At 34.2% G+C, this 26,112-nt stretch overlaps 1 protein-coding gene across 4 annotated transcripts in view; it reads left to right on the top strand.

Annotated features, from left to right (window-relative positions):
- Positions 1-26,112, top strand: part of PIAS1 (protein inhibitor of activated STAT 1) — a 145,725-nt gene that overhangs the window by 35,218 nt on the left and 84,395 nt on the right. Inside the window, exons 2-4 of one of the 4 annotated variants that reach the window (XM_069098223.1) lie at positions 4,416-4,571; positions 6,615-6,704; positions 7,265-7,709. In XM_069098223.1, coding sequence (XP_068954324.1) covers positions 7,268-7,709 — 442 coding nt within the window. In that variant the 5' untranslated portion in view covers positions 4,416-4,571; positions 6,615-6,704; positions 7,265-7,267. The remainder of the gene's footprint in view (positions 1-4,415; positions 4,572-6,614; positions 6,705-7,264; positions 7,710-26,112) is intronic. The other 3 variants (XM_069098225.1, XM_069098224.1, XM_069098222.1) reach the window with 3 other exon arrangements.

Below are 26,112 nucleotides of genomic sequence, written 5' to 3'. Positions count from 1 at the left end.
AAAAACTAATTAAGACATGAAAGACTGATGATGAAACATACTTCTTTCCTCACTGCAAAGAGAGGTGGAGGGGAGGGGCATTATTTGGGCAGAATATTATATACAATGGCAGATACAGTTTATATATTGAAGGCTTTTGTCACTAGAGAGGGTTCAGGCTGATGGGAGGAGGGAATAACGACTGGTATAAAGACAAAAGACATCAATGAAACTTTTTTTTAAAACTGCCTTGCAAAAAGATGTTTGACCAAGGTAGAATCCCCCAAATTAATAATTGTTCTATTTTGTGATAAAAAAAAACCAACTAATTTTATAAAGCCCCAAGTAGTAGCTAAATTCCAGATTTCTACAGTTTCTTCCTTCTTTTCATAATCAATAAACATTTATTAAATTGATTTTGTTGCTAGGCCCAGAAGGGGAGAAATAGGTTGAAAGTTGAAATAAGACTCCATCCCACGTTTATGAAGCTTATGCTCTGAGTGGGGGGAGGGAAAAACGTACTGTAATACACAGTATTACCCAATTATATTAGGTATGAAACAGTGTTAAATGAAATTTGAAGGCAAAGGTTATTACCAATAAGGAAGTACTCCTGGAAGAGATGTAATTTGAATTGGGTTTTAAAAATGAATTTGAACTCAGATTGAGGTTCATATCTTGGCCCTGATATCCTGAGTGATTTGGGGGCAAGACACAACCATTCTGGGCCTTAATTTCTTCATATATAGAAGGAGGGAGTTGACAAAGATAACCTCTAAGACCTTTCCAGGTCTACATTTGTGATCCTATAACGAGCAAATTTTCTTTGGAATTTGACCACCTTTGTTTCCATGGCAACCCTGCTCCAGGGCCTTATCATTTTACATCTAGAAAGTGTTGTGGCCTTTTAGCTATTCTACTTACCTTCAGTTTTCTCTGCTTTAAAGGATCTAATGTACATTTGCAAGAATAATCCTCCTCACATACTTCTTCAAATTAAAGAATACATATTTCAGTCACTATGTGCAGTCTAAAAATCTAGGATAGTACTGAAAGTCCTCTTGTCAACTGCTTATTCTCTTCCACATCTTTTTATTCCCCTGTGTAGAAAACCCTGTTCCATGCAAAATAAACCTACATTATTATAATTAGCTTGGTTCTTTCTTCTTTGCCTTTCCACAAATTAGTGCCTGATCCTATAGTCCTTAATTATCCTATAGGATACTTAATGTATCCTGCCGATATGTGAGAAATCCTCAGAACTCGTGTCAGAACATGACTCTTCCAGAAAGGGTTTGTAAGCATTCTATGTTCCCCAATACTTACATACATTTAGTGACAGCATAAAATCATGATATCCTAGGATATTAGAGCTAGAAGGAAACTTAGCCCAATCAGTTAAGTGATTTGCTGAAGGTCATAGAACTAGTTTAGGGTAAAATTCTAAATTTAACTGATCCTGTTTTATAATTTAATATTATAAAACATTTCAGAGGAGTATATGAATGAGAAAGATTATGTGCTTCAACAGGAAATGTTTACTTTTTATTTAAAATTTTAACTTGGCCTTTAAAATTTAAGGTCACAACTTAAAGTCAGTAAAACTGGCATTTTCTATTTAATAATGGGATGATATCCTTGAAAGCTTAAATGTACACTAAGATTTTTGGGGCAACCTGTATATTGCTAAGACTTTAACTTGTCTCACCTTTTGGTCTAGTATGGAATACTGTTTTCCTCGCAAATTTGTATCAATAGGATTTCACATATAGGAAAAATTATTTAGGAAGAATTGTGCCTTAAAAAGAATCTTAATTTTAAAGTGATTTTTACATCATCACATGAGTCTGCACAGATTGTTAGTTTATTTCACACGATTTCGCTTTTAGTTTTGGTTAATAAAGTGAACATTTTAAAAAATATTTCAAACTTCCAAAAAGCAAAAAAACATGAAATGTGATAAAGTAAAGAAACTGATTTGAGGATGTGATTAATAGGTTTAAATCAATCCTTATTTCAAGGGAAGCTTTTTTAAATATACTATATATTTTAGATATTCATGTCTCTTCAAGCAGGCAGTTATTAAATACTAGGAACTGTTACTAGAGAATGAAAAGACAAAGTAAAAGCAATTCCTGTTCTCGTGGACCTTATTATGTATAGTCTAATTGGGGGTGACATGTACACATATAAGTATGTACTAAATAGATACAAAATAATTTTCAGGAATTTGTTAGCAACTTGGGGGAGGACAAGACCAAAAAAGGGTTTGTATAGAAGGAAATATTTGAGCTGAGTCTTGAAGGCAACCATCATTTAATTCTAAAGGGTGACGGGGAGGAGAGAGATGCTTCCCAAGCCTGGAGGACAGCCAGTCAAAGGAACAGAAATAAGAGTGTCCTGTGTGAGAACAGTAATGACAGTTTGACGGTGTAAAGGGCTTAAAATGCCAAACATTTGATCCTGGAAGTAATAGGAAGCCCCTGGAGTCTGTTGAGTAGAGAAGACATATGGTCAGACCTTCATAAAATGTCTTTGGCAGTTGTGTGGAGGATGGATTGGGGCACAAAGAGACTTTGAAGGAGGAAAACCAATTAGGAGTCTAATGCAGTAGTCTTGGGAGGAGCTGATGAAGGCCTGAACTGTATTGTACAACTATTATACATATATATATTATTTTGGGGCTCATATGTATTTCTTGTTCCTGATTCAATATTGTATTATTTTGTGTTTTCACCTCATCTCTGCCTTGAAGACTTTTAATTCTTTGATACGCATCTCAAGAATTAGCTTCTTTTCTATAAGAGGCCTATCTTGATTTTTCCTCTCCCTCAGAAATCACATTGTATTTTCTTTTTGCCTACCAGGCATTTCATTATCTATGTTCGTGTTTTTTCTTCCTAATGTAAGCCTGCTGAAGGACAGAGACTCTTTAGTTGTTGTCTGCATGTCTCCACCACCTAGCATAGTGCCTAGTACATGGAATTTGTTTAATAAATGCTTATTGAATTGGATTGTTTTTACTTTAGTTAGTCTAATGCTGGATTGCTTACCAGTTTTTTTCTTTTATTTCCATTTACAATAGGCTATTATCCAAATAACATCAGGCCTATATTAAAAATCTTCATAACAGTTATGGAACCATTAAGTTCACAGACACAATTCCTGGTCTTTTGTTGTTTTTTATCTAAAATAGAGGTGTCCCTTTCACCCCTCATCATTTCTGCAAAGCAACATTTCTCCTTCCAGATATATTGGCCATCATTTTGCCTTGACTCCTTTTTGCCTGCAACTCTTTATCTTGTCTTAACCTGGTTTGATTTTATATTTGTAAGTTGGGGGTGAGGATGCACGTGCTTAGTATTATGGTATAGTGGAAAGAACATAGGATTTGAATTCAGAAGACCTTGGGCCAACCCTATCCTTGACACATATTAGCCATATGATCTGAGGCGAGTTGTTGAACTTCTCTGGGGTTTTCTCATTTGTATAATAAACATATCTTACTCTATTTACTTTATAGAGTTCTGAGGCAAGCCCTCTGTAAACCTCAAAATGCTATAGAAATGTTAACACTGCTTATAATAAATAATAATTTATGACGTACTAGGGTTTGCCATGACCTTAGCTGTGTGCACACATCTACCTATTCATATATGTAACAAATGAGATGAAATTTTGCTAGTAGAATTTCACAATTTGACTGAAAAAAATCGTGCAGTACTTTCAGTACTCTGTGTAACCATGAATTTCCATGCCAGGAGTTCCTTGTGTGGATGAAATTACATAGCCCAACAACAAAAAAAGAAATATAATGCATCTATTAATGTATATAACCTTTCTTAACATATATAAAATAACTCGACCTTATTGCTAAAAACATTAGCATTCAACTTTTGTGCTTTTTCTAAATTGAAAAAGGTAATATCTTCTATTAATTTAGTATTTTGTTGATGAGTTGGCAGAAAATAAAGTTATAGTTCCTATTGTCCAGCCCCTTCCATTCCATTTACAGATGGCACTGCTACCACATATGTCTAAATCATGAAAAAAGCACCATCAAGTCAAAAGACTTGACGTCAAATCCATCTCTGAAGATACTATCTGTATGACCTTGGACAAATCATTTACCCTCATTGAATCTCAGCTTATTCACCTGTAAAAGACTACCCATTCTAACTTGCGATTTAACCCTAATTTTAGGTAGTTTTATTGATCTTGACTGAAAGAAAGTATCACAGACTTCTTTGTAACTCCTAATCTGCCCAAACCAATGACTAGTGGAGGGGAAGGAATGAGAAAAAGAGTAGGCAGACAAGTGACCACATTTTCCCTTATTCCAAGTATCAGTGCCTAGTCAACCCTGCTTGTGGCATTAGGTCTTTATTACATATTTTTACTTGTATGATAAAAAGAGGATTTTTTTTTTTTTTTAGTTACCAAATGCTCTTCCATTTAGAGTATATAAACTGCTCAGGCATTCTGAGTACTGAGTACAACCTCAGCCCCCTACCTCAAGCATCAGGATTCTGAGTACTGCATCAGTTGAGGGCATACCATCAGCAGAGTGCTGAAAAATTCTGGTTGCTGAGGTAATGATTTATTATATAATAGTGGTTGGTGTTATTCTTTACTTGTAAATAGTCATTTTGTTGTAATCCTAATAAATGGAGTTAACACATGACAGTAAAATGCATTGCATTTCAGTGTCTAAAATGGACTTGAATGTTTAATTGTCCCCTTTTAGCAATTTATATTGTGAACTGATTGCTGAATGTTTTTCTGTAGGTTTTAACATTATGTTTTTTTAGTTCTACCTATTCTTTATTTTTTTAATTAAAAGGTTTTTTTTTTCCAATAAACAAAAATACATTTTCTCTTCCTTCTAACTCCCCTTCTCCCCACTGACAAAGAAAAATAAAGCCCACATAAAAAAAGGCAAAACAAATTACCTCATTAGCCATGTCCAAAAAAAAAAATATCTCAACCTGCACTTCTTTGTCAGGAGATCTATCCTCTCTTTAAAAAACAAAACAAAACTTGCTTTATGCAGTCTTTTTAAAAGAGTATGGAGGGAGCCATCCTTGGAAATTGGAGTATTTTACCTGTTTCACCTGTGACTGAATACAGTGGCTAATTGAAATCCAGATATAACCCTTTCTTTATACTACTACAAAGTTTTCTTGTAGCCAAAATGTTGAACCTTGAAATAGAGGCTACATATTAAATTAAATTCTATAGTAAAAGTTGTCTTCACTCCATTTTAAATGTTATTTGTTTTTGTTTATCTCATACTTCAAAGGCAACTAGAAGTATATTTTAGTATTGTCAGGTATGGTACCTAGTTTTTTGACCATCAAGCAGTTTTGATTTTATAAGATTGGGCATCGTGTATTTCCACTAAAATGAATGATAAACATGCTACATTTAATTCCTTTTACCTAGGCAAGCAGAACAAAAAAAGGTCAGCTCTGGAGTTTATTCTAATCACTGAATTTTGTATGGTTGTGTGTAATTTAAAATAAAATTGAATGGCAAGAAACTGCTCTCTATACAAATTATATATTGTAGTTGTACAAATGAATTAGACCAATGCCTATTCGAATGCATTTTTAACCCTTTATTGGCTCTTTGGGGAACGTATTTTGTGTGGTTGTTTCATTAAAGAATAAGCTATCTAGTTTAATAATCCTTTATTTCTAATCTGAAGGTCTTATTTCTTTTAAAATCATTTACTGGGGCTTTCAGCAAATGTGTCTTGTTTACCCAAAAACTAAATAACATTTTATAATTTGAATATCAAGGTTTGATATCCAATTAGTTCTAAATTGTTGATGATTTCATATTCAATCAGATTATTTTCTAAGAAGGGCAAATTCATAGGTTTTTGGTGATGCTTTTTAAGTTCTGCTACTCTGTTTGCCTTGATCATTCATGGCAGAAATACCAAAGCTAAAAGTATGCTTGAGTATGTCTGATACCTCCTCATACCCCAGTCCTGTACTTCTGTCTTGAATATGTCTTCATGGCAGAAATACCAAAGCTAAAAGTATGCTTGAGTATGTCTGTTACCTCTTCATACCCCAGTCCTGTACTTCTGTCTTGAATGTGTCTGTATTATACTCAAGATTATAGTCATTGTTCTTTTTCTTTCACTTAGCACTGTCACCACCTGAGAGAAAACTATTAAGGATCCCAGTGGTGGGTTTTGGAGAGTATTGGCAAGGAAAGAATTGGTAGGAGAGGAAGAAGTTAACTAAGTCAAGCCCACAATGTGTGAGGTTTACAAAGTTTGTCATCAGTTTGTGATTCCATGTCTCTAGCTTTAGTCTTGACTTAATTGGTCACTTGAGGGCTAGAATATAGGAAAACCACTGAAGTTTAAGCTGTTTCATATATTTTTCTCTAACTTTTCACTTTGGTGAATTCTCAGTACTCTTATAGTCTATACCAGTGGTTTTCAAAGTGTGTTCTGTGGGAGTTTCTCTAGGTGTGCCATGAAAATTTTAATATATTACTGCAGATAAAGGAAAATTTATAATAAGTAATTTTATTTAACAAAAATTTTACTTGTCCAGCATACATAGTATGATAAGTATAGTATTCACAAAATAAACAAAACTTGCCTATTACAGGTACACAATATCCTCAAAATACGCCAGACCTTGAACTCGCAAAGAACTCAACAAAAACAGCTGCTCTAACTGAAGGGAAACTGCGCATTTGTGAGTCTCTCGACTCTCCCATAGTGTTGCCAACTTAAACATTCAGTGTGTTTCTTATGAAAGAATACTGTGCCATACTCCCCCCCCCCCCCAAAAAAAAAGTTTGAGAAATATTGGTATATACCATGTAATCTAGCACTTGGTTATTGATTTTTCTCTATCTTTTATTTATGTTTTCTCTCCTTATTTTCTAAGCTCTGTGAGGCCTTGTGGTTATCTCTTTTGTCATTCCCATAGCACCTAGCATGGTGCTAGACACTAATGTCTTAAATAGTTGATGACTTGATTGCAGCAGGGAAATATAGGACAGACTGTGATGTACTGTATTAATGCTTGGTTTAAAATCTCTAGTACTGGGCAGAAGCAGTATCTTTAAAAACATTAATTAAATATTTTAAACATTTAAGTACTTGAATTTTAAGTTTGACATTTCCAATTCATTGTAAATAAGCAACTATCTTTTAAACTGCAAACATTAGGATTAATAAGGAAACAAAGCTTAATGTTGGAAATAAAGTTATTGCTATACTAATATTCTTTGCATTTTGTTTGTCTTCAAGCAAATGGTTATGAGCCTTAGAGTTTCTGAACTGCAAGTACTTTTGGGCTACGCCGGAAGGAACAAGCACGGGCGTAAACACGAACTTCTCACAAAGGCACTGCATTTGTTAAAGGCTGGCTGCAGTCCTGCTGTACAAATGAAAATTAAAGAACTCTACAGGCGGAGATTTCCCCAGAAAATTATGACACCTGCTGACTTATCTATCCCCAATGTACACTCAAGTCCCATGCCAGCAACTTTGTCTCCGTCTACCATTCCACAACTTACTTATGATGGTCATCCTGCAACATCACCATTACTTCCTGTTTCTCTTCTGGGACCCAAACATGAACTGGAATTACCCCATCTTACATCTGCTCTTCACCCTGTCCATCCAGATATAAAACTTCAGAAATTACCATTTTATGATTTGTTGGATGAACTGATAAAACCCACCAGTCTAGGTAAGGTTTCAGTGATCTTTAATGATGATTTGGATTATTTTGATATCTTTGGGGGGGAATTTTTTTATTTTAGATCATTTCCTTCTATGATCATGATTAATTATCCATGAAAACTTATTTGATTAACTTTTGACACATAGCACAAGTATCAGAACTTCTCTTTTTACTTTATGTAAAAAATAAATACATAAAATTCTAAGGGATTTTTATTCTTTAGGAGGACAGTTTGACTTAAGATGTACTCAAATGCTTCTTAATCTGCTTCTGGTCAATAGTTGGAGAGTGGTAGTTGATGACAAAAGAAAACATTAAAAAGATTAAATACAGGAAGAAAACCAAGCTAGAGCTTAATATTTAAAACAGTTTATTAAAATAAGTTACATATGTAAACTTTACTGATTAAAAAGCTTAACTAAATAATGTTTAAAATCAGTTTCTGCTAATACCAGTTTCTGGATACATTATTTTTCCTTTTAACATTTGATGACATCTATAACATATGGTAAATGGTTTTGATTCTTCAGATAGGTAGTTTCAGTTATCTAATAGAAGTTTTTCTATTTACATATATGATCTAAAGAAACTTGTGATCTATTGGAGCTTCTGTATTAACAAAAGAAATATTTCAAGTTCTCAAATTATGTGTGTGGTTTGGTAGGTAACAAGTACAGTGAAATTTCATTCATTGAATTTTTTAATCTATTTTTTATCATGTCCATCATATCATAGTTTATGGACTCTGAATTTGGAATTTTGCTTGGTATACTATTGTTCATTATTAAATATATCTGACTTTCTTTGATTGCCTTACTTACCTAGGTAGATTATTAAAATATTTTTTATAGCATTAAACAGTTGTTATTCTATTATACTGGTATTATATGATTTAAGAAATATTAAAGTGCTGTCTTTTAGCTGGGTAGGGTTTTAAGTTATTATAAGTCATTTGAATAAATGCAGATTCCAGGAACAATTTTTAATATAATTTCTGCCCACTTCCCTACACAATCTTAAAATTGCTCAAGTACCAGGATTTTTGGTTGGTTGTTTTTTGTTTTTTAATTATAATTATGCTTATTTTTTCCTTTAACTCCCAACCTTCAAGTGATTTGCTGGTCTTTGTATAAAACAAGATTCTTATTCATTGTTGTTGTAAATAACAGTTGACGATATTATCATTTGATCCTTTACCCTAGTATTTGATTTGTGTACAGTAGAAATATAATCTAATTATACATTATGATTAAAAAAACATTTTTAAACTAATTGTACATAGAAGAAATAGGTCCTATTTGCTTAAAAGTTACTATAAGTATGATTTTTCAGAGTCTGAAAGGGGATTGAAAGGAGGATCATAGGATTAAGATTGCAGTTGCATATTGATTATCCTTTAGTGTCTAAACAGTTTAAAAGATCTATTAAGCTAATAGGAGCTGCATCCCAAAACAAACAAAAGATTTCCAAGAAAGTACTAGGTCTATAGCTGGAAGGAACCTCAGAGGCAGTCTGCTCTACAGTCCCCAAATTTTATAGGTGAGAAAACTGAGACACAAGCAGGTGAAGTGACTTTGCTTAAGGTCACACAGATAGAATTAGGGTTGCGATTCAAACTCAGGACCTGTATCTCTGAGTTTGTTTTTTCCATTATACTGCACCAACTCTCTAAAATTCATAGAATTATACATCTAGACTTGAAAGGGACTTTAGAATCATCTAGTCCAGTCCTCTCAATATTACAGATGAAGAGGCTGAGGCTAAGAAACATTAACTTCCCTAAGGTCATACAGGTTATAAGTAGTAGAGCTGAGATTCAAATCTGAGTCCTTGACTCCACATCCATTGAGCTTACTACATGTACTATATGCCTCATCACTCTAAGCAATTTTTATTAAAATATTTTAACTATATATATTGTAACTTCTAGTTGTATTAAAGGCCTTCTGCATTCATTTTCATGCATTAGCCAACATAGCCTGACTTAATCATGATTCATATTGCTTAAATAATACTACAAGTGATTTTTATTGGTTTGAACTTTTAAAATGTAGAAATATATAAAATATATTTTCAGAATATAATAATAAGAAATCTAAAGCAAACATTCCATGAAAGTCTATTTTGATGATCTTGGAAAGCATTTTTACTTTCTGTTTCTGTTAGAATTTTCTGTTTAATATCCTTGTATATACCTTTCTGGTTAGTTGGTAGTGTACTTAGTAACTTTTTCTTTTCATCTTATTTATAAGGAGAGATGAAAAAATGCATATAAGATGTCCACATACTGTCGTGGCTTAATGGATGCTTGTTGAATTGACTTGAATTGCAATGTATTGTGTTAGACATTAAAAATACAGAAATGAAAAGATAACCTGCTCTCTGTTCTCAAAGAATTTTGTAGTCAAGGAGAGGATAAGGCAGACCCATCATCTGGCATTAAGTGCTTACTATGTGCCGGACATTGTGCTAAAGTAAGCACTGGGGATACAGAAGAAAGACAAAAATAGTCTCTGTTCTCTTGAGGAAGACAACATGCGAATAAATGGCTACATGCATGCATAAGAGGCTTGATTGCGATAAGTGCATATATAAAGAAGTAGTGATAAATGAGAAATTGGAAAGGGAGGAGGCACTTCTTGGACAATTCAGGAAGGGTTCTTGGAGGAAGGTAGCTTCTGAAGTTATCTTGAAAGAAGAAAACAATTCCAGTAGGATAACTTTCACACATGTAGGCAGCTAGGACGGGGAGGGAATAAGATTGGGAAATGACCAACAGTCCAATTTGGCCAGAACATAGTGTTTTTAGAGTGTTTTGAGATGGAATCAGGGGGTCTTCAATACCTAGAAATATTCTGAATTTAGATATTTAAAAAATATATATTTAATGGAAAACTCAGAAAAATGTTTAAGGAAAGAAAGATTGTGTTGCCCAAGGATACTTACTCAAATGATGCCATTCCATCCCATCTCCTCCAATAAATTTCCCTGTTTTTCATCTCCAGTCTTTCACTTATTTTTAATCTCTTCCTCTTCACTGGCTCATTTCCTACTGCCAATAAACATTCCCATGTCTCCCCTATCCTGAAAAAACCTTCATGTGATCTTTCTGTACCCACTATCATCCTATAACTTTTCTGCCTTCTGTAGCTAAACTCCTTGAAAAGGCCATCTATAAAAGATGCCTCCACTTTCCTTCCTCTCATTTTCCTTTCTTAACCCCTTATAGTCCTATTTCTAGCCTTATCATTTCACACTCTTTCTTAGTTGCCAAATACAATGGCCTTCTCTCCATTCTCATTCTCCTTGACTACTCTGTAACCTTTAATACTATTTTGATCACACTCGCCTTGATATTCTCTTCTTTCTATGTTTTCTGGACACCACTCTCCCAGTTTTCCCCCTACCCATCTGCATAGAGATGATGTTTAGACCCATGAGCTAATGAGGTCAGAGAGTATAAAAAGAATGTAGAGAGAAGAGGGCTTAAGACAGAACTGTGGAGGGTCTCTCACAGTTAAGGGTTGTGATGTGGATGATGACAACCTAGAAAAGGAGACTGAGAAGTAATGGTCAGGTAGTTTGGAGGAGAGCTAAGAGACAGCAGGAGAAACGGGAGGGAGCAAGCATTTTTTAATATCTTCTGTATGCCAGGCACTGAGCTAAGCACTTTACAATATTATCTCATTTGTCAAATCTCAACATTGTCACAAAAACTCAGAAAGTAGAGAATATCCAGGAAGGCAGAGTAGTTAGCAGTGTCAGATACTGCTGAGAAGTCAGTGGTAACTTTAGAAAGAGCAGTAGCAGTTGACTAAGGTTGGAAGCCAAATTGCAGAGGGTTCAGAATAGAGGAAGTGGAGAAATGGAGGCATTGTCTCCACAACTACCAAGGAGTTTTACTGAGAAAGGAAGATATATTTATTATAGCATACCATATTTCTTAGAAACATAGATGTAGGGTTGAAAAGTTTTGCTACCATTCACTTAAAGTCAATAATATATTAAGCACCTAATATGTTGTAGACAATCACTGCTCTTACAAGGAGCTCACAGTCTTACTGGTGGAGACAAGATACAGACAGCTCTGTATAAATAAGATATATACAGGATAAATTGGCAGTAATTTCAAAGGTAACCAGAAAGGCTTCTTGGATTTTAAACTGAGACTTTACAAGAAACTAGGAAAGCCAAGTGGTAGAGATTAGGAGGGAAAACATTCCAGGTGTGGGGTACAGTCAGTGAAAATCCACCATCAGGAGGTGGTATGAATGTCTTGTGCAAGGAACAACAAAGTCAGTGTCTCATTGTATCATAGAGAAATCTGGAATGATAGGAAGGAGCCAGGTTATGAAGAGCTTTAAAAGCTAAATAAGATTTTTTATTTTTTCCTGGAGGTGATAGGGAACAGCTAATGTTTGTTTATTGAATAGGGAGGTGACATAGTCAGACCTGTGCTTTAGGAAGATAAAGTTAACAGCCAAGTGGAAGAGGGACATGAGGCAGGGAGGCCAACCATCTGGCTCTTGTATAGTCCAGACATGAAGTGATTAGGGCCTGTTAGGATGGTGGCAGTATTATAGGAGAGGAAGGGATGTATATAAGAGATGTCATGGAGGTAAAAGGGACAGTCTGGCGACAGATTGAATATGGTGGAGTAGAGAAAGTATAATGAGTTAAGGATTCTGATAGGTGGGTAGTGAGTTTGAGTGACTGGGAAGAAATAGGAAGAGGATTTCCATCTACTACATTATTTGTTTCCCTGTCCTAAGGATCTCTTCCTTGCTGTAGTCCATCCTCTGCACAACTACCACAATGATTTTCCTTAAGTGTGAAGATATGACTATGTCACTCCCTTACTGAATAAACTCCAGTGGCTCCCTATTGCCTCCAGAATAGAATATGAATTCCTCTGTTTAGCTTTAAAAATCCTTACACTATGGCTATTTTTTCAGCCTCATTCTATGTTACTCCCTTCCTATACTCTGTGATCTAGCCAGTTGGTCTTCTCTCCTTCACACGTGCCATTCTCTCTACCTTTTTTATGCCTTTGTATCTGGAATATACTCCTTTGTCACCTCTGGCTCATAGAGTCTCTTCCTGTAAGATATAACTCAGGCATCACTTTTTATATGAAGCCTTTCCTGATGTCCCTCCAGCTGCTAGCACCTACTCCTAAACTACTTCGTGTTTATTTACATTTTATTTTCTTTATATTTATTATGTATATGCTTATATATGTACTTGTCATCTCCCGCGTTAAAATGTAAATCTTCAGAGTTAGATTTATTTAATTCTTTCTGTTTGCATCCATCCCCATCACCCAGAATAGTGCCTGGAACAGAGAAGGTGATTAATAAATGCTTGTTTATTGAGTGATTGCAATTGTCATTATATGTATATCTCTCTTCTGATTCTACTTATTTCACAACTAGTTCACACAGGCCTTCCCATGCTTCTGAATCCTACTCCATTACATACATATAGTATTTGTTAAAAGCTTAATGATTTTTTTTCTTGCATAGTTCCAAATTATTTTCCAAAACTGCTAGAACAATTCCATTTCACCAACAGTGTATTGGTATGCCTGTTGTACTGCAAACCTTCAGTATTGACTATTTCCATCATTTTTTCAATTCTACTAACTTGTTGAGTATGAGGAAGAACTTCAGAGTTATTTTAATTTTAATTTCTCGTATTTTTAATGTTTGGATCCCTTTTTATATATAACTGATAGTTATTTTCTTTTGGAAATCTTTTTGAGCAATCTGACTTATTTTTTATGTACTTTTGCTGGTTCTTACTGATCTCCATTTACCTTTTTAAATGCAAGAAATTCTTTTAATAACACTATCTTTCAATTTTGCCATGAATTGAATTCAATCTCACTAGTTCAAATATTCTACCACCCTCTGCTCTTTAAAACAAAAACAAAGCAAAGTCAAACACTCTTTGTTTATGGTTCTATGATACTCTCACCATTTACCATGATTTTTCAAAGGTTACCAGCAGCAGCTCTGTAATCACATCTGCCTGTTCATTGAGTAGCCCGCCCCCCACCACATTGTTATATATCTTTGTATGTTTGCATGTGTGTGTATGTACATAGATATACGAAGTGGAATGGCATATTAGCACATACGTATGTGTGTGTATAATGTCTGATATCTACACATACAGACATATATACATACGTAAATACACAGATCTGTGTTAATAGCATGCCATTACATTTCCTCCTTATGAAATCTATTCCTTTTGAATATTCTAATCATCAAGTGTCATTTATACCTAGAAGAAAACTAAAGTTCACAGATTTAAGGTATTAATTACAGCATTAAATATTTTATAGCATTTTTTAGTCAGTCAGCAAACATTTATTAAGCATATACTATGTGCCTGCATTATGCTAGGTACTGAAGGCATAAAGAAAAAAAAATTAGTCTTTGCCTTCCAGGATTTTATTCTATTGAGTGAGATAACATGCAAAACGTATAAGTATATGCAAAATAATTACAAGGTAATGAAGAGTTAGACAAGCTAGTTGGGATCAGGAAAGGCCTGATATTAGAGAGCATTAGAGCTGAGTTTTGAAGGAAACCAAGTAATTCTAAGAAGTGGAGGTGAGACCATTCTATACCTCAGGGGCAAACTGTCCAAAGGCACAGTCAGACAGTAACTGGAATATCATCTATGAGGATGAAGGCTAGTTTAGCCAAGAGTACATGAAGGAAAGAATGTTGTATGGTTAGAATGACAAGGTAAGGTGAGGCTGGAATGTGAATGTAAAAAGCTTTAAACACATATTTAGCTCTAGAATTAATAGGCAACCCACTGGAGTTTGTTGAGCAGGGAAGTAACATAATCAGACCTGTGCTTGAATTATGCTTTGGTAGCTATATGGAGGTTGGATGGGAGAAGGGACAGTTTTGAGTCAAAGGAGACCAGTTAGGAGCCTATTGCAAATAATCCAGGCAAGAGGTAATGAGGACCTGAATTAAAGTATAACTTTTTATGAGAGATGTTATAAAGGTTAAATCAATAAGATTTATCAACTGATTGGATGTGAAAGGTAAAGTGAGGGACAGTAACAATAATTTAGTTCAACCAACATTATTGGAACTAAACACCACTATGACTGATGGCTTAGAGATAGAAAAGTCTGGGAAAGAGAATTCCGTTTTAGACATATTTGAAAGATATACAGCATTCATTTCTTAGAGTAATTTGCATTCATCTATCTAAACACAGATTGCCACTGATAGATTATATTCATTGGCATATATATTTTTGAATCATTTGATGAGAATTTTCTTTATCAGTTCTCTTAAATTTGAAAAATATAGAGATAAATACAGTTCTAAAATAAAACTCTTGCATTATTTTGAGCCAATAACTTTTAACACTCACTCCCATGGCTTATAGATGGGAATCCAAATTTTATTCCAAGGCCCATTTCAACCTCACTGCTGTATGGTGGGATTGAATTCACTCTAATGCCTAGATCTACTTTTATATGGCAATTAATTACATGCACTTAAGGCCACAGGGAATAATTAACAATTCTGGCTGTTATCAGTATTCATTGGGTCATAATGACTCTGGAACTAGTTGTTTTGATTAATTAATTAATTTTTAGTTTTCAACATTTACTTCCATAAGATTTTGACTTTCAAATTTTTTCCCCATGTCTCCCCTCCCCCCACCCCAAGACAGCATGTAATTTGATATAGGCTTTACATACACATTCATATTGAACATATTTTCACTTTAGTCATGTTGTAAAGAAGAATTAGAACCAATGGGAGAAACCATGAGAAAGAAGAAACAAAAAAAGAGCAAATAATGTGCTTCAAGCAGCATGCAGACTCCATAGTTCTTTTTCTGGATATGGACAGCATTTTCCATCATGAATCCTTTGGAGTTGTCTTAGATCCTTGCCTTGCTAAGAAGATATAAGTTTATCAAAGTTTGGAACAAGTTTTTTAAAGACAAAACTGGAAATGTTTCTTTTGCAGCATCTTATTAAACAGTTTGAACTGATGTATTAGAGATATCTAAGTACCTACTGTGTGCAGCATACTGTGTTGCAGATAGAAAGCAAAACTAAAGTACCTGCCTTTATTAAATTGTATTTTACTGAAGATAAAAGTCTAGACAGATACTAATAGTTCAGGTAGACTTGAGGTGGGAGACAGAATACTAATGGATAAGGGGAGTCTTTTTATTTAATTTTTTTATTCTCAATTTTATTTTACATTTTAACATTTAAAAAAATTTTTTTTGAGCACCAAATTATCTTTCCTCTCCCACCCACTGAGAAGGCAAACAATATGATATACATTATACATATGAAGTGTCATGCGAAACATATTTCCATATTAATCATGTTGCACCCTCATCCCTCAACAGGCCAAAAAAAAAAATAAGAAAATGGGGGAGGGGATGTTTCAATCTTTACTTAAGAGTTCATCAGTATAGAATCAAAGCAGAGAATAGAACAAGTGGGAGGTGGGATAGGAGGGAGGGAAATATAGTCAGTCTTTTACAATATATCTACTCTGTTAATGTTTTGCATTAGCTACACATGTACAACCTATACTGAACTGCTTATCTTCCCAGTAAGGGTGGATGACAAGGGAGGAAGGGAATGAATCTGGAATTCAAAGTTTTAAAATCAAATGTTTATACTATTATTAATACTATTTTACATGTAATTTGGAAATAAGATATACAGGCACTGGGGCATAGAGATCCACCATGCCCTACTGGAAAAGTAGAAAGGGGTATAGGAGAAAATAAGGGAGAGAGCAGATTGGAGGAGGGGATATCCTGTGGGAATGCTATTTTGGGGCAGTGGGTAGGGGAAAAACGGGGAGAAAATTTGTAACTCAAAATCTGACAGAAATGAATGATGTAAATCAGAAGTTAATAAAGTATTTGAAAAATGAAAAAAAAAAGAGTTCATTAGTTCTCCCTCTCTGGAGTTGTATAGCATTTTTCATCACAAATCCTTTGGAATCATCGTGGATCATTGTATTGATCAGAGTAGCTAAGTCATTTACCATTAATCATTGTTCCACTATTGCTTTGCCATGTACAGTGTTCTGCTTCTGCCTACTTCACTTATCAGAAACCATATAGATAAGGGGAGTCTTAATAGAGGAAGCAGTGAAGGAAAGAAACATTCTTAAAGATAGAAAAGAAGAAGAAAGTGTATTCCAGGTATAGGGGAAGACTTGTACAAATGTAAAAAGAAATGGAATATCAAATTTAGGTAATGACTAATAAGCTGTATTTTTATAATGTATAGTTTTTGAAGTGGAATATTATAAAATAATAATACAGGGGTTTTTTAACCTTTTTTTTTTTTTACAAGGGATAGATTCTTAGGCAAGAATGGGAGTAGGGGGCTTGAGAAGGAATATGTCTGGAAAGGAAGGTGATATTAAATAAGAAAGATGGCAGCAATTTTTTTCAAAGCAGTACTTTGGTCAAAATATTTTATTTCATTGGTCATCTTTATGTGTTACTCAAGTATGTAATTTACAGCATAAATTCCAAGAGGCACAATAAAAACTTTTGTTATCTTACTTTTTTTTTAACTTTAAGCCTCTCTTAACGTATATAGTGACATTACTATTATGAACAAAGGTTATAAAATTTTGCATTTGCCTCCATGATTATCTTTTTTCATTTGTAATGAATAGGCTATTACTAATTTACACTTGGACACACTCTTTTTTATCTTTTCTTATGTGGTACTATGGCGTGGTATACACAAAATCTACACAAGACTTCTTATATAACAACCAAAATAAGTTCAATGACTCTTCTGGGAGCAAGTGGTTTGATTAAGGCCTGGGATAGCCCAATAAATAAATTAGTACAGAATACTACAATTGAGTTGCTCCTTTTTTTTTTCTTGAAAGCAAAAAGTTCTCAAAGAAAATAGCAAAAGGGAGCTTTCATGTGAAATTATATGATTTTTAAAGGCTACTCTGTGAAATCCTCTTTTCCATCAGTCATGTAGAAAATGGCCCATTTCAGGTTTTGCTAAGCTTTTAGTCCATCAAGTGGAAAGTGTCATCCCTTCAGGTTCTAAGATACCTTAAGCAGATGGTAGATCTGAGTTTATCTGTTGGAGTCATTTCAGTTTAGAAATGTAAGTTAATAGCAATGGACAAAAGCGCAGCACTTTATGAGTTGAGTGACATTTTATATTCTTTAATTAGGCTTTCTTTTAGTTGCCTTTGCAAGGTCTGTTACACATTATTCTTTGCCTTCTAAAATTAATTGAAAACATAATGATGATGAATACAGCAGTGCCATTTAAAGGAATTACTGTCTTGATAAAAGAATAATTTAAAGTGATTTTTATGTCAGTGACAACCATTTCTGACCAGAACAAACACCATTTCCCCCCTAAAAGCACTGTGGATTTAACTGTGTACTGTAGCCCTACAAAAAAAATCTTTTAAGTACCTACTACGTTATAGCACAGTAATATTCCATTCTTTTCATGTACCAAATGGGGGAATGTTGAGCTGTTCTTAAGTTGATAAGCAGCTATTTTGTAGTTTTTTCTTGAATATTGAATTGAAATAGAATATTGAGGGGTGGCCAGGTGGCTCAGCGAGTAAGAGCACCAGCTCCAGTGTTGGGATGACCTGGGGATCAAATCTGGGCTCAGATACTTAGCACCATACCCAGAAATAACTGGCTGTGTAACCTTGAGCAAGTTACTTAACCCCAATTGCTTTAAAAAAAATATATAGAAATAGAATATTGAATTATTTCTTGAAAATATTTGGATGTAGCAGGCTGGGAAATCTAAAATAATTGTGCAATTTTTGTTGACCATGTTTGAGTTTTCCCGAGCAGTGGAATATATCTATCCATAATTGTGTTATTTCTCTATTTGCCTATTAACCTTCCATTCTCCCTGTGCCTCCCCCCTTCTAAAACTTTTCTTACCATATCCTCCAGTGAGTCATTCTTCCCCTCCCTGTTTTCCCAAGGACATCATCTTCTGGTTTCATTTTCCTCCCTTTGAAATCTTGACCCAGTAGTTAACCAGTTCAGTTTTACACTTTTGAGTCTCCTTTTCCTATAACTGCTTGTCCTTTTATAAACTTAAAACAAAAATTATTCCCATACCAACTTTCTCTGCTTCTAATGTAGATAAAATGGAAGAAGTCACATAACTGTCCCTTTACCTTCTCCCTAATCAGTATTCACTTTCTACCATATTCTTCATATTCTAAAGCTAAGGACTTTGATGTATATATAATCTGCCATAAAAACATGGATGCCATTCACTGAGAGTACTCTCTTTTATCCTTTCCTCTTAATCTTATATCACTAGGCTATCTTCCTTCACTATTGTCTCTGATAAGAAGGTGGAGCTTTTTGCCAGACCAACCCCTCTACATGCACCCTTTTTCCCATTCCTCTCCCTGCCTTGCCTCAGTATCTCCCTATCCACTGGGTTCTTTATTGATGCCAACAAAAATGGTCATATTTCTTCATCCTTGAAAAACCTTCACTTGTTCCTACCATACCCACTAGCTTTCATCCTAGATCTTTTCTCCCCTATGTAAGTCTATACCAGTTGCCTCCACTGCTTCTCTCACTCACTTATGTTTTGGCTTCCTACCTCGTTATTCAGCTGAAACCATCCTCTCCAAAGTTGCCAATGGTCTCTTAATTACCATATAAAGCCAAGTGAAGAGAGGTAAGTCAGGTGATAATATTCATATTTTACAAATGGGAAACTGGAGTTTGGAAGTTAAAGTAACTTGCCTAAAGGTCATAGAGGTAGTAACTGGCTAGAACTCAGGTGCTTGATTCCACATTTATTTTTCTTCCCACTATACAGCCTAGATCTTGGGCCCATTTCTTTTCTATAGGAATTTGTTCCTAAATAGGTAATGGAGCTCACTGAGGGATAATTGGCTTATTTGATTCATTATTGGATTATAGGATTAATTACACAGAAATTTCAAACTTTTCTGGGATAATACTTAACAAGTCCAAAGAAAACCTGAATTTTTTTCACTCTGAGAAGTCTTTGAGTCACTTGAAAGAGAAAGAACAAAAATGGGTAACTGTTAGTAATTCAGACTTTTGTTTTAACAGATAAGACTGAACATATGTATAATATATAAATGATGCAAACAATTCTGGTGCATAATTTTTGGTTGTTAGATTTTTGAAAGTATTAACATGCCAAATAAAATTGTTTCTCTTTTCTGATTGTTCTATCTCATGAAGGCAATTGAATATAAAATACCTTCCATTTTAACAAATGTAGGCTTTGTCATCTGTAGAGTTTTCAAACTGATCTAAATCTCCTATTTCTATGGATATGATTCCTCCAGCTACAGATATTTATTTTTGAAAAGATTTCTGTGTAAAAAATATTTTGAACAGTATACATGCACAAGCAAGTAAAAACCTCCCTTGTAATATCAGTATATTATATAGAATCTGAAAATTTTCAGAATGAAAGAGCAAAACCAAACACAATTTCTAAACATAGAGACTTTATGAAGTTTCAGAAACTGATGTCAGAGCATAAGACTAGCCATCAGGCGACCAAAGTTTTAATCCCTTTTCTGGCACTGACTTGCTGTATTAATCTAAACAAGTAATTTATCCTGTCTGGCCCTTAGTTTTCTCACCTACAAAATGGGCATCATACTAAGATCTTTTAAGGTCCCTTTCAAACTTCATAACTAAGGCCCTCTAAAGGAGATAGATAGCAGTTGGTCAACCAGAATTTACTAAGTGCCTACTATATGTCAGGCAATGTGCTAGACTTGGGAAATGTGCAAAAAGAAAAAAAAATAGTCTCGGCTCTCAAGAAGCTTGAGATCTAATGGAGGAGACAGCATGCAAACAACTGTATACAAATGAAGTATACAGATATATACAGGACAAGTCGGAAGGAGATAGGATAAAGGGAGATTAGAAAAGGCTTCTTGTGGAAGGTTGAACTAGAGGAGACTTGAAGGAAAAGAAGAAAAGCTGGGAGACAGAGATAAAGGAGAGAAAGAGATATGAAGAAGAGCCAGTAAAGTAGCCCAGAGTCAGGAAATGGAGCGTCTTATTCTAGTTAACAATATGGCCTGTCAGTGCTCTGGAACAGGGGTGGGGAACCTGCAACCTCAAGGCCATATGTGGCCCTTTAGGTACTCAATTGCAGACTTTTGACTGAATCCAAACTTCACAGAGCAAATCCCCTTAATAAAAATACTTGTTCTATAAAACTTGGACTCCGTCAAAAGGCTGCACCCAAGGACCTAGAAGGCCATTTGTGACCTCGAGGTTACAGGTCCCCCACCCCTTCTCTAGACAATACCGTAAGACTCCTACATTGCAGAGAAGGTACTAACTTGCTTTGGGTAGAGAGAATTTCCCCATCCAAGAATTCCTTAAACCAATGAAATTACCAATCCTGTTTCTATCCCCATATAAGACCAAAAGCTGTTCCCTAATGGATGTCAAAGAATTTGAGGAAACAGTTCTCAAAATATTAACCATATTGAAAGGATATTCCAAACCATTAATAATAATAAAAGATATGCAAGTCAAAACAATTATGAAGTTTCACCTAGCAAATCTACAAGAATGACAAGATAGGAATATTTAGTATTGAAGGAGTTGTCAAAAGATAGGCACAGTAATATATTGTTAGAACTGTGAAATTGTTCCAGTCATTCTGGGGAAAAAAATTTGGAATTATGCAAGGAAAGTGACTAAACTATCTATACCCTCTCACCCAGCTATTCCACATGCGCCAGAGGAGTCTGGTATATAAATATAAAGAAATGCTCCATGTACACCAAAATCTTAATGTTTTACTTCATTGCAATAGTAGCTAAAACCTGGAAACAAAATAAATATCACATAATATATGCCAATCGATTGGGGAACAGCAAAAAAAAAAATTCGTACAAGAATGTAATGGAACATTGCTGGGCCTTATAAATAATAAATATGATGAATACAGAAAGGCATGGAGAAATTTATGAATGGAATTAAGCAGACCTAGGAAAACAACACAAGCAATAACTACAACAATGTACTTAAATGGAAAGAACAACAGGACAGTCAAAACTCATGCAAGATTAAAAGCTCCAGGTGTGGGAAACCTATGGCCTTCTCAGGTTTGTATTCAGTCAAAGGACCACAGTTGAGGACCTTGAGGCCACTGATTCCCCACCTCTGAGACTGTTAATGTGTCCATTGGTGACTCATATAAGAAGAGGTTTTAGAAGGGAAGACATTAATCCATCTTTAATATGTCCCTCTTTTATAAGTTAATTTATTTATTTTTAAGTTTTCAACTTAGGTAAGTTTTATATTTTCTCGCCCTCCCTTTCCTATTCCTTCCCCAAGACAACATGCAATCTGATATAGGATCTACATATATAATATGTCACTTTTAATTATATAAACTCATACCAACATGCAGAAACTTGAAACTATAAAGAAGCATTTGTCATCTTGAAGGGAAAATAATAAGTCATTTAGAATATCTTTTTAATTAGCACAATATGACTTCCAAATTATAACAATATTTAATGAGCCAAGCTTCCTTATTAGGAGGGATTTGGAAGGTGGATAGACAAAGTTATGGTGATAGTAATAGCTAACATATATAGTGCTTTAAGGTTTAGAAATCTCCTTTTCATGTTATCTGATTTTATCCTCAGAACAACCCCTATAAGATACATGCTGCTGTTATCCTCATTGTACATATGAGTAAGCTAAGAATGAGAGATTATGTGACTTGCCTCCAAGGACATGACAAAATCTGAATTCAGGTCTTCCTGACTATTGTTAACACTATTATAACTTTTTTTCTTTTTAATCTTTTTCAGTGGAGTTCAGATAAAATGTTCATGGGACAAGTCAATATCCTATTATCATTTTATGTTTGTATTGTATGAACTGTTACATGGGTGGATAAAATAGCAGCTTTTTGTTGTTGAATTATTAGGATATAAACATATCCTCTGCGGGCTAACCAGAAGCATTCTCTCAGTACAACTTCATCTGCTCCTACATGAATTTTATTTCCTTCTGGTAGGTTTCTGTTAAAAAACTTTTTTCAAGTAGCTTGGAGATTTTGAATATTTGGTGACATTTCTTTTCAAAGTTCTTGTGTCATTTCTAGGTGATTATGAGCAACAGTTCAGTTTTATATATGTAATATTCCAGTTCCTGTACAGTTCATTGGTTGAGTTCTCTGCAGTATATTTAGTCCTACTGTAACTGGACGATGGGTGTTTGCTTGTCTGTCAGTCTATGAAAGATGGTGTTCATCTATTGTACAACTTTAGACATCAGGTTGCATATTGCTAGATTTCAAATTGGTGCTAAATTTTTACAGCCTGAAGTGTTAATACATTTTTGCTGTTTCCTTACATAATCTTCATTGATCACTATTCTTTAAGGATAACACTTTTGTAATTTCTAGTGACAGTTATCTAGCCCTTAATTGCTGTCATAAACCCCTCCTTTTCTCTAAATACTCTGACTTGGCCATTTGCTTATTGTTTCATTATTAGCTTATTTGTTGCCTGAGTTCATGCATATGTTGCCCATGAAAGGTTGATATCATTCGTGGATCTTAGCTATTTTTTAGGTTCTGTCTAGAGATAGACAACTTCAAGTTAGTTTGACAGATTGTCCAGTGACTTTTATTAGTCTTTATTAAAGTGATATCTGCTTATTCCAGAAGTATTTCTTTACATTCTTTAGGTTTTTTTAACCTATTTATCATGTGCCCTAAAAATATTTCTGCATCCTTTTCTTCCTTTTTGCCAAGGAAAGGCTGTTCCCTTCCCCCATTAATTTATTTATAGCATTTAAAAAATATTTTGAGTTCCAAATTCTGTCCCTCCCACCCACCCATTTTGAAGGCAAGCAATATATCAGTTATACATGTAAAGTCATGTCAAACATATTTCCATGTTAGATATGATGTAAAATAAGAATTATAAAGAAAATGAAAAAAAATATGCTTCAGTCTACATTTAGAGTTCATCATATTCTCTCTGGAGGTGGATAGCATTTTTCATTGTGGGTCCTTTGGAATTGTCTTGGATCATTTAGTGATCAGAGAACCTAAGTCTTTCGATCCTTGTTACAGTATTGTAGTTGCTGTATACAATGTTCTCTTGGTTCTGCTCATTTCACTTTAGTTCATATGTCTTCCCAGGTTTTTCTGAAACCAGTGCTGGTTTAGCATCTTTTCTTATAGCACAATAGTATTCCATCACAATCATATATCACAACTTGTTCAGCCATTCTCTAATTGATGAACATCCCCTCAACCTCTGATTTTTTGCCAACACTAAAAGAGCCACTGTAAATATTTTTATACAAATAAATCTTTTCCCCCTTTTTTGATTTCTTTGGGATATAGACCTAATTAGTGATATTGTTAGGTCAAAGGATATGCACAACATTATAGCTCTTTGGGCATGGTTCCAAATTGTTCTCCAGAATGGTTGAACTTTAGCAACAGTGTACTAGTGTCCTTGTTTTTCTACATCTCTTCCTGCTTTTGTTATCTTCTTTTTCTATCATATTAACCTATCTGATAGGTATGAGGTGATACTTCAGAGTTGTTTTAATTTGCATTTCTCTAATCAGTAATAATTTAGAGCATTTTAAATGTGACTATTGATAGTTTTGATTTCTTCTTCTGAAATCTTTGGTGAGGAAACATTCATCACAGCCATAGGACAGTATATTTGGTGTTTCATTATTATCATACAAGATATTGTAAGGATATTTTCCAAATCTGTTATGATTCATTTTACAGTTCCAATAATATACAACTAATTTGCATTGCATAGGTGTTCATTGCTTTTTAACAAGTTATAATCCATTCAGCTTTGATTTTAGGATGTTAATAAATCTTAATATATTCAATCGCAGCCACTCGATTTTATTTTCTTTGTGTCTTTCATGGAAGAGACCAAGGTATTTGTATGTAGGTATTACTTTGATCCACTGGTTTAGTGTGTGCTCTATATTTAAACTAAAAGCTTTTACTCTCTTCTTCCTAGGTGCACAGTAAGAATTCTCTACCTATCAATGTTATGTGACATTTTGACATTATTGGAGAAAGATTCCACAAGATAAAAAGATTTGTTTAATTTGGTTTTTGGTAGAACCTTAGAGTTTGATATCATTTAAGTACATCAAATAATAAAATGTTTTGGTTCAACTTTCATTTTAATTTGGAAATCATACTTAGTTCTCTTTAGGAAAGATGATAGTGGATTTAAAGCAAGGTAGAACTAGGGCTTAAATTGCCATGCTGAAAAATACCAAATTTTTTTTTTCTGGTCATTTCCTAATGTCATTGTATTGGTAGTGTGTTTTAAATAGAGGACAGTTTTCTATGTATGCTTTAAACATTCCACCTTTCATGGTATACTTTTGTCTGTTTAATATATCTGTAGTTAATGAATAAGTAATGAGTGCAGAACTGAATCAGAGGCTTTGTGAAAATTAACAGATAGTGTAAATGTTATGGTACTTTTGAGTAGCTTGTCAATAGTTACCACATTGATAATAATTAGTCTTTATACCCTCTGAGATTCTTTGTTACACTCATTTTGCTACTCAACTAATATATTTTTTCTTGTGATGTAGAGTTTTTTAATGATACAAGCTGTGAGTGCTTTATGTAAAGGCTGTGAGTGCTTTATGTAAAGTACATAAACATAATTGCCCTATATTTGGAAGATTCACTGTTCTTGTCTTGATTATAGCCATGTAATGCCTTGTCTTAAGAAAAGTGAAATTAGATTTGTATATGAAAGATGTTGCTTTGCTACTGTTATTATTTATCATTTTTTAAAGTTTTATTGATAATTTTTATCTTTATGTATTAATTTCCCAACTTATTCTTCCTCTCTTTCAACCTTCCTTGTTATATACTTTCTCAAAAGGCAAACTGTTAGCTTTCTGTTCAGTGGAATGATATCCTTCATTAAAGAATTGCTAACATAACATGAATTTAAACTTTAGGTTTCTGGTCTTTTCTTGAATCTTCCCCTGGGTTCATTATATTTAAATAGATGACAGTCTATATATAAACAGTGTGTTTCTTTTAAAAAATATATTTATTATGGTTTTCAGCATTCGCTTTTATAAGATTTCGAGTTCTAAATTCCCCCCCCCTTCACTCCCTCTTCCCAAAATAACATGCAGTCTGATATAGGCTGAATGTGTGTGTATGATCATATTAAACATATTTCCATATTAGTCATGTTGTGAAAGAAGAATCAGAACAAAAGGGAAAAACCATAAGAAAGACAAAACAAAAAAAAAGTATGTTTTGATCTTCATTTAGACTCCATAGTTCTCTCTTTGGATG

The sequence above is a fragment of the Petaurus breviceps genome, unplaced genomic scaffold (genome assembly GCF_028583685.1).
Source record: "Petaurus breviceps papuanus isolate PSGF00001 unplaced genomic scaffold, PetGlider_PUasm1.0 37, whole genome shotgun sequence".
In the NCBI taxonomy this organism is placed as follows: Eukaryota; Metazoa; Chordata; class Mammalia; order Diprotodontia; family Petauridae; genus Petaurus; species Petaurus breviceps.
This window is presented reverse-complemented; position numbering and strand designations above follow the sequence as displayed.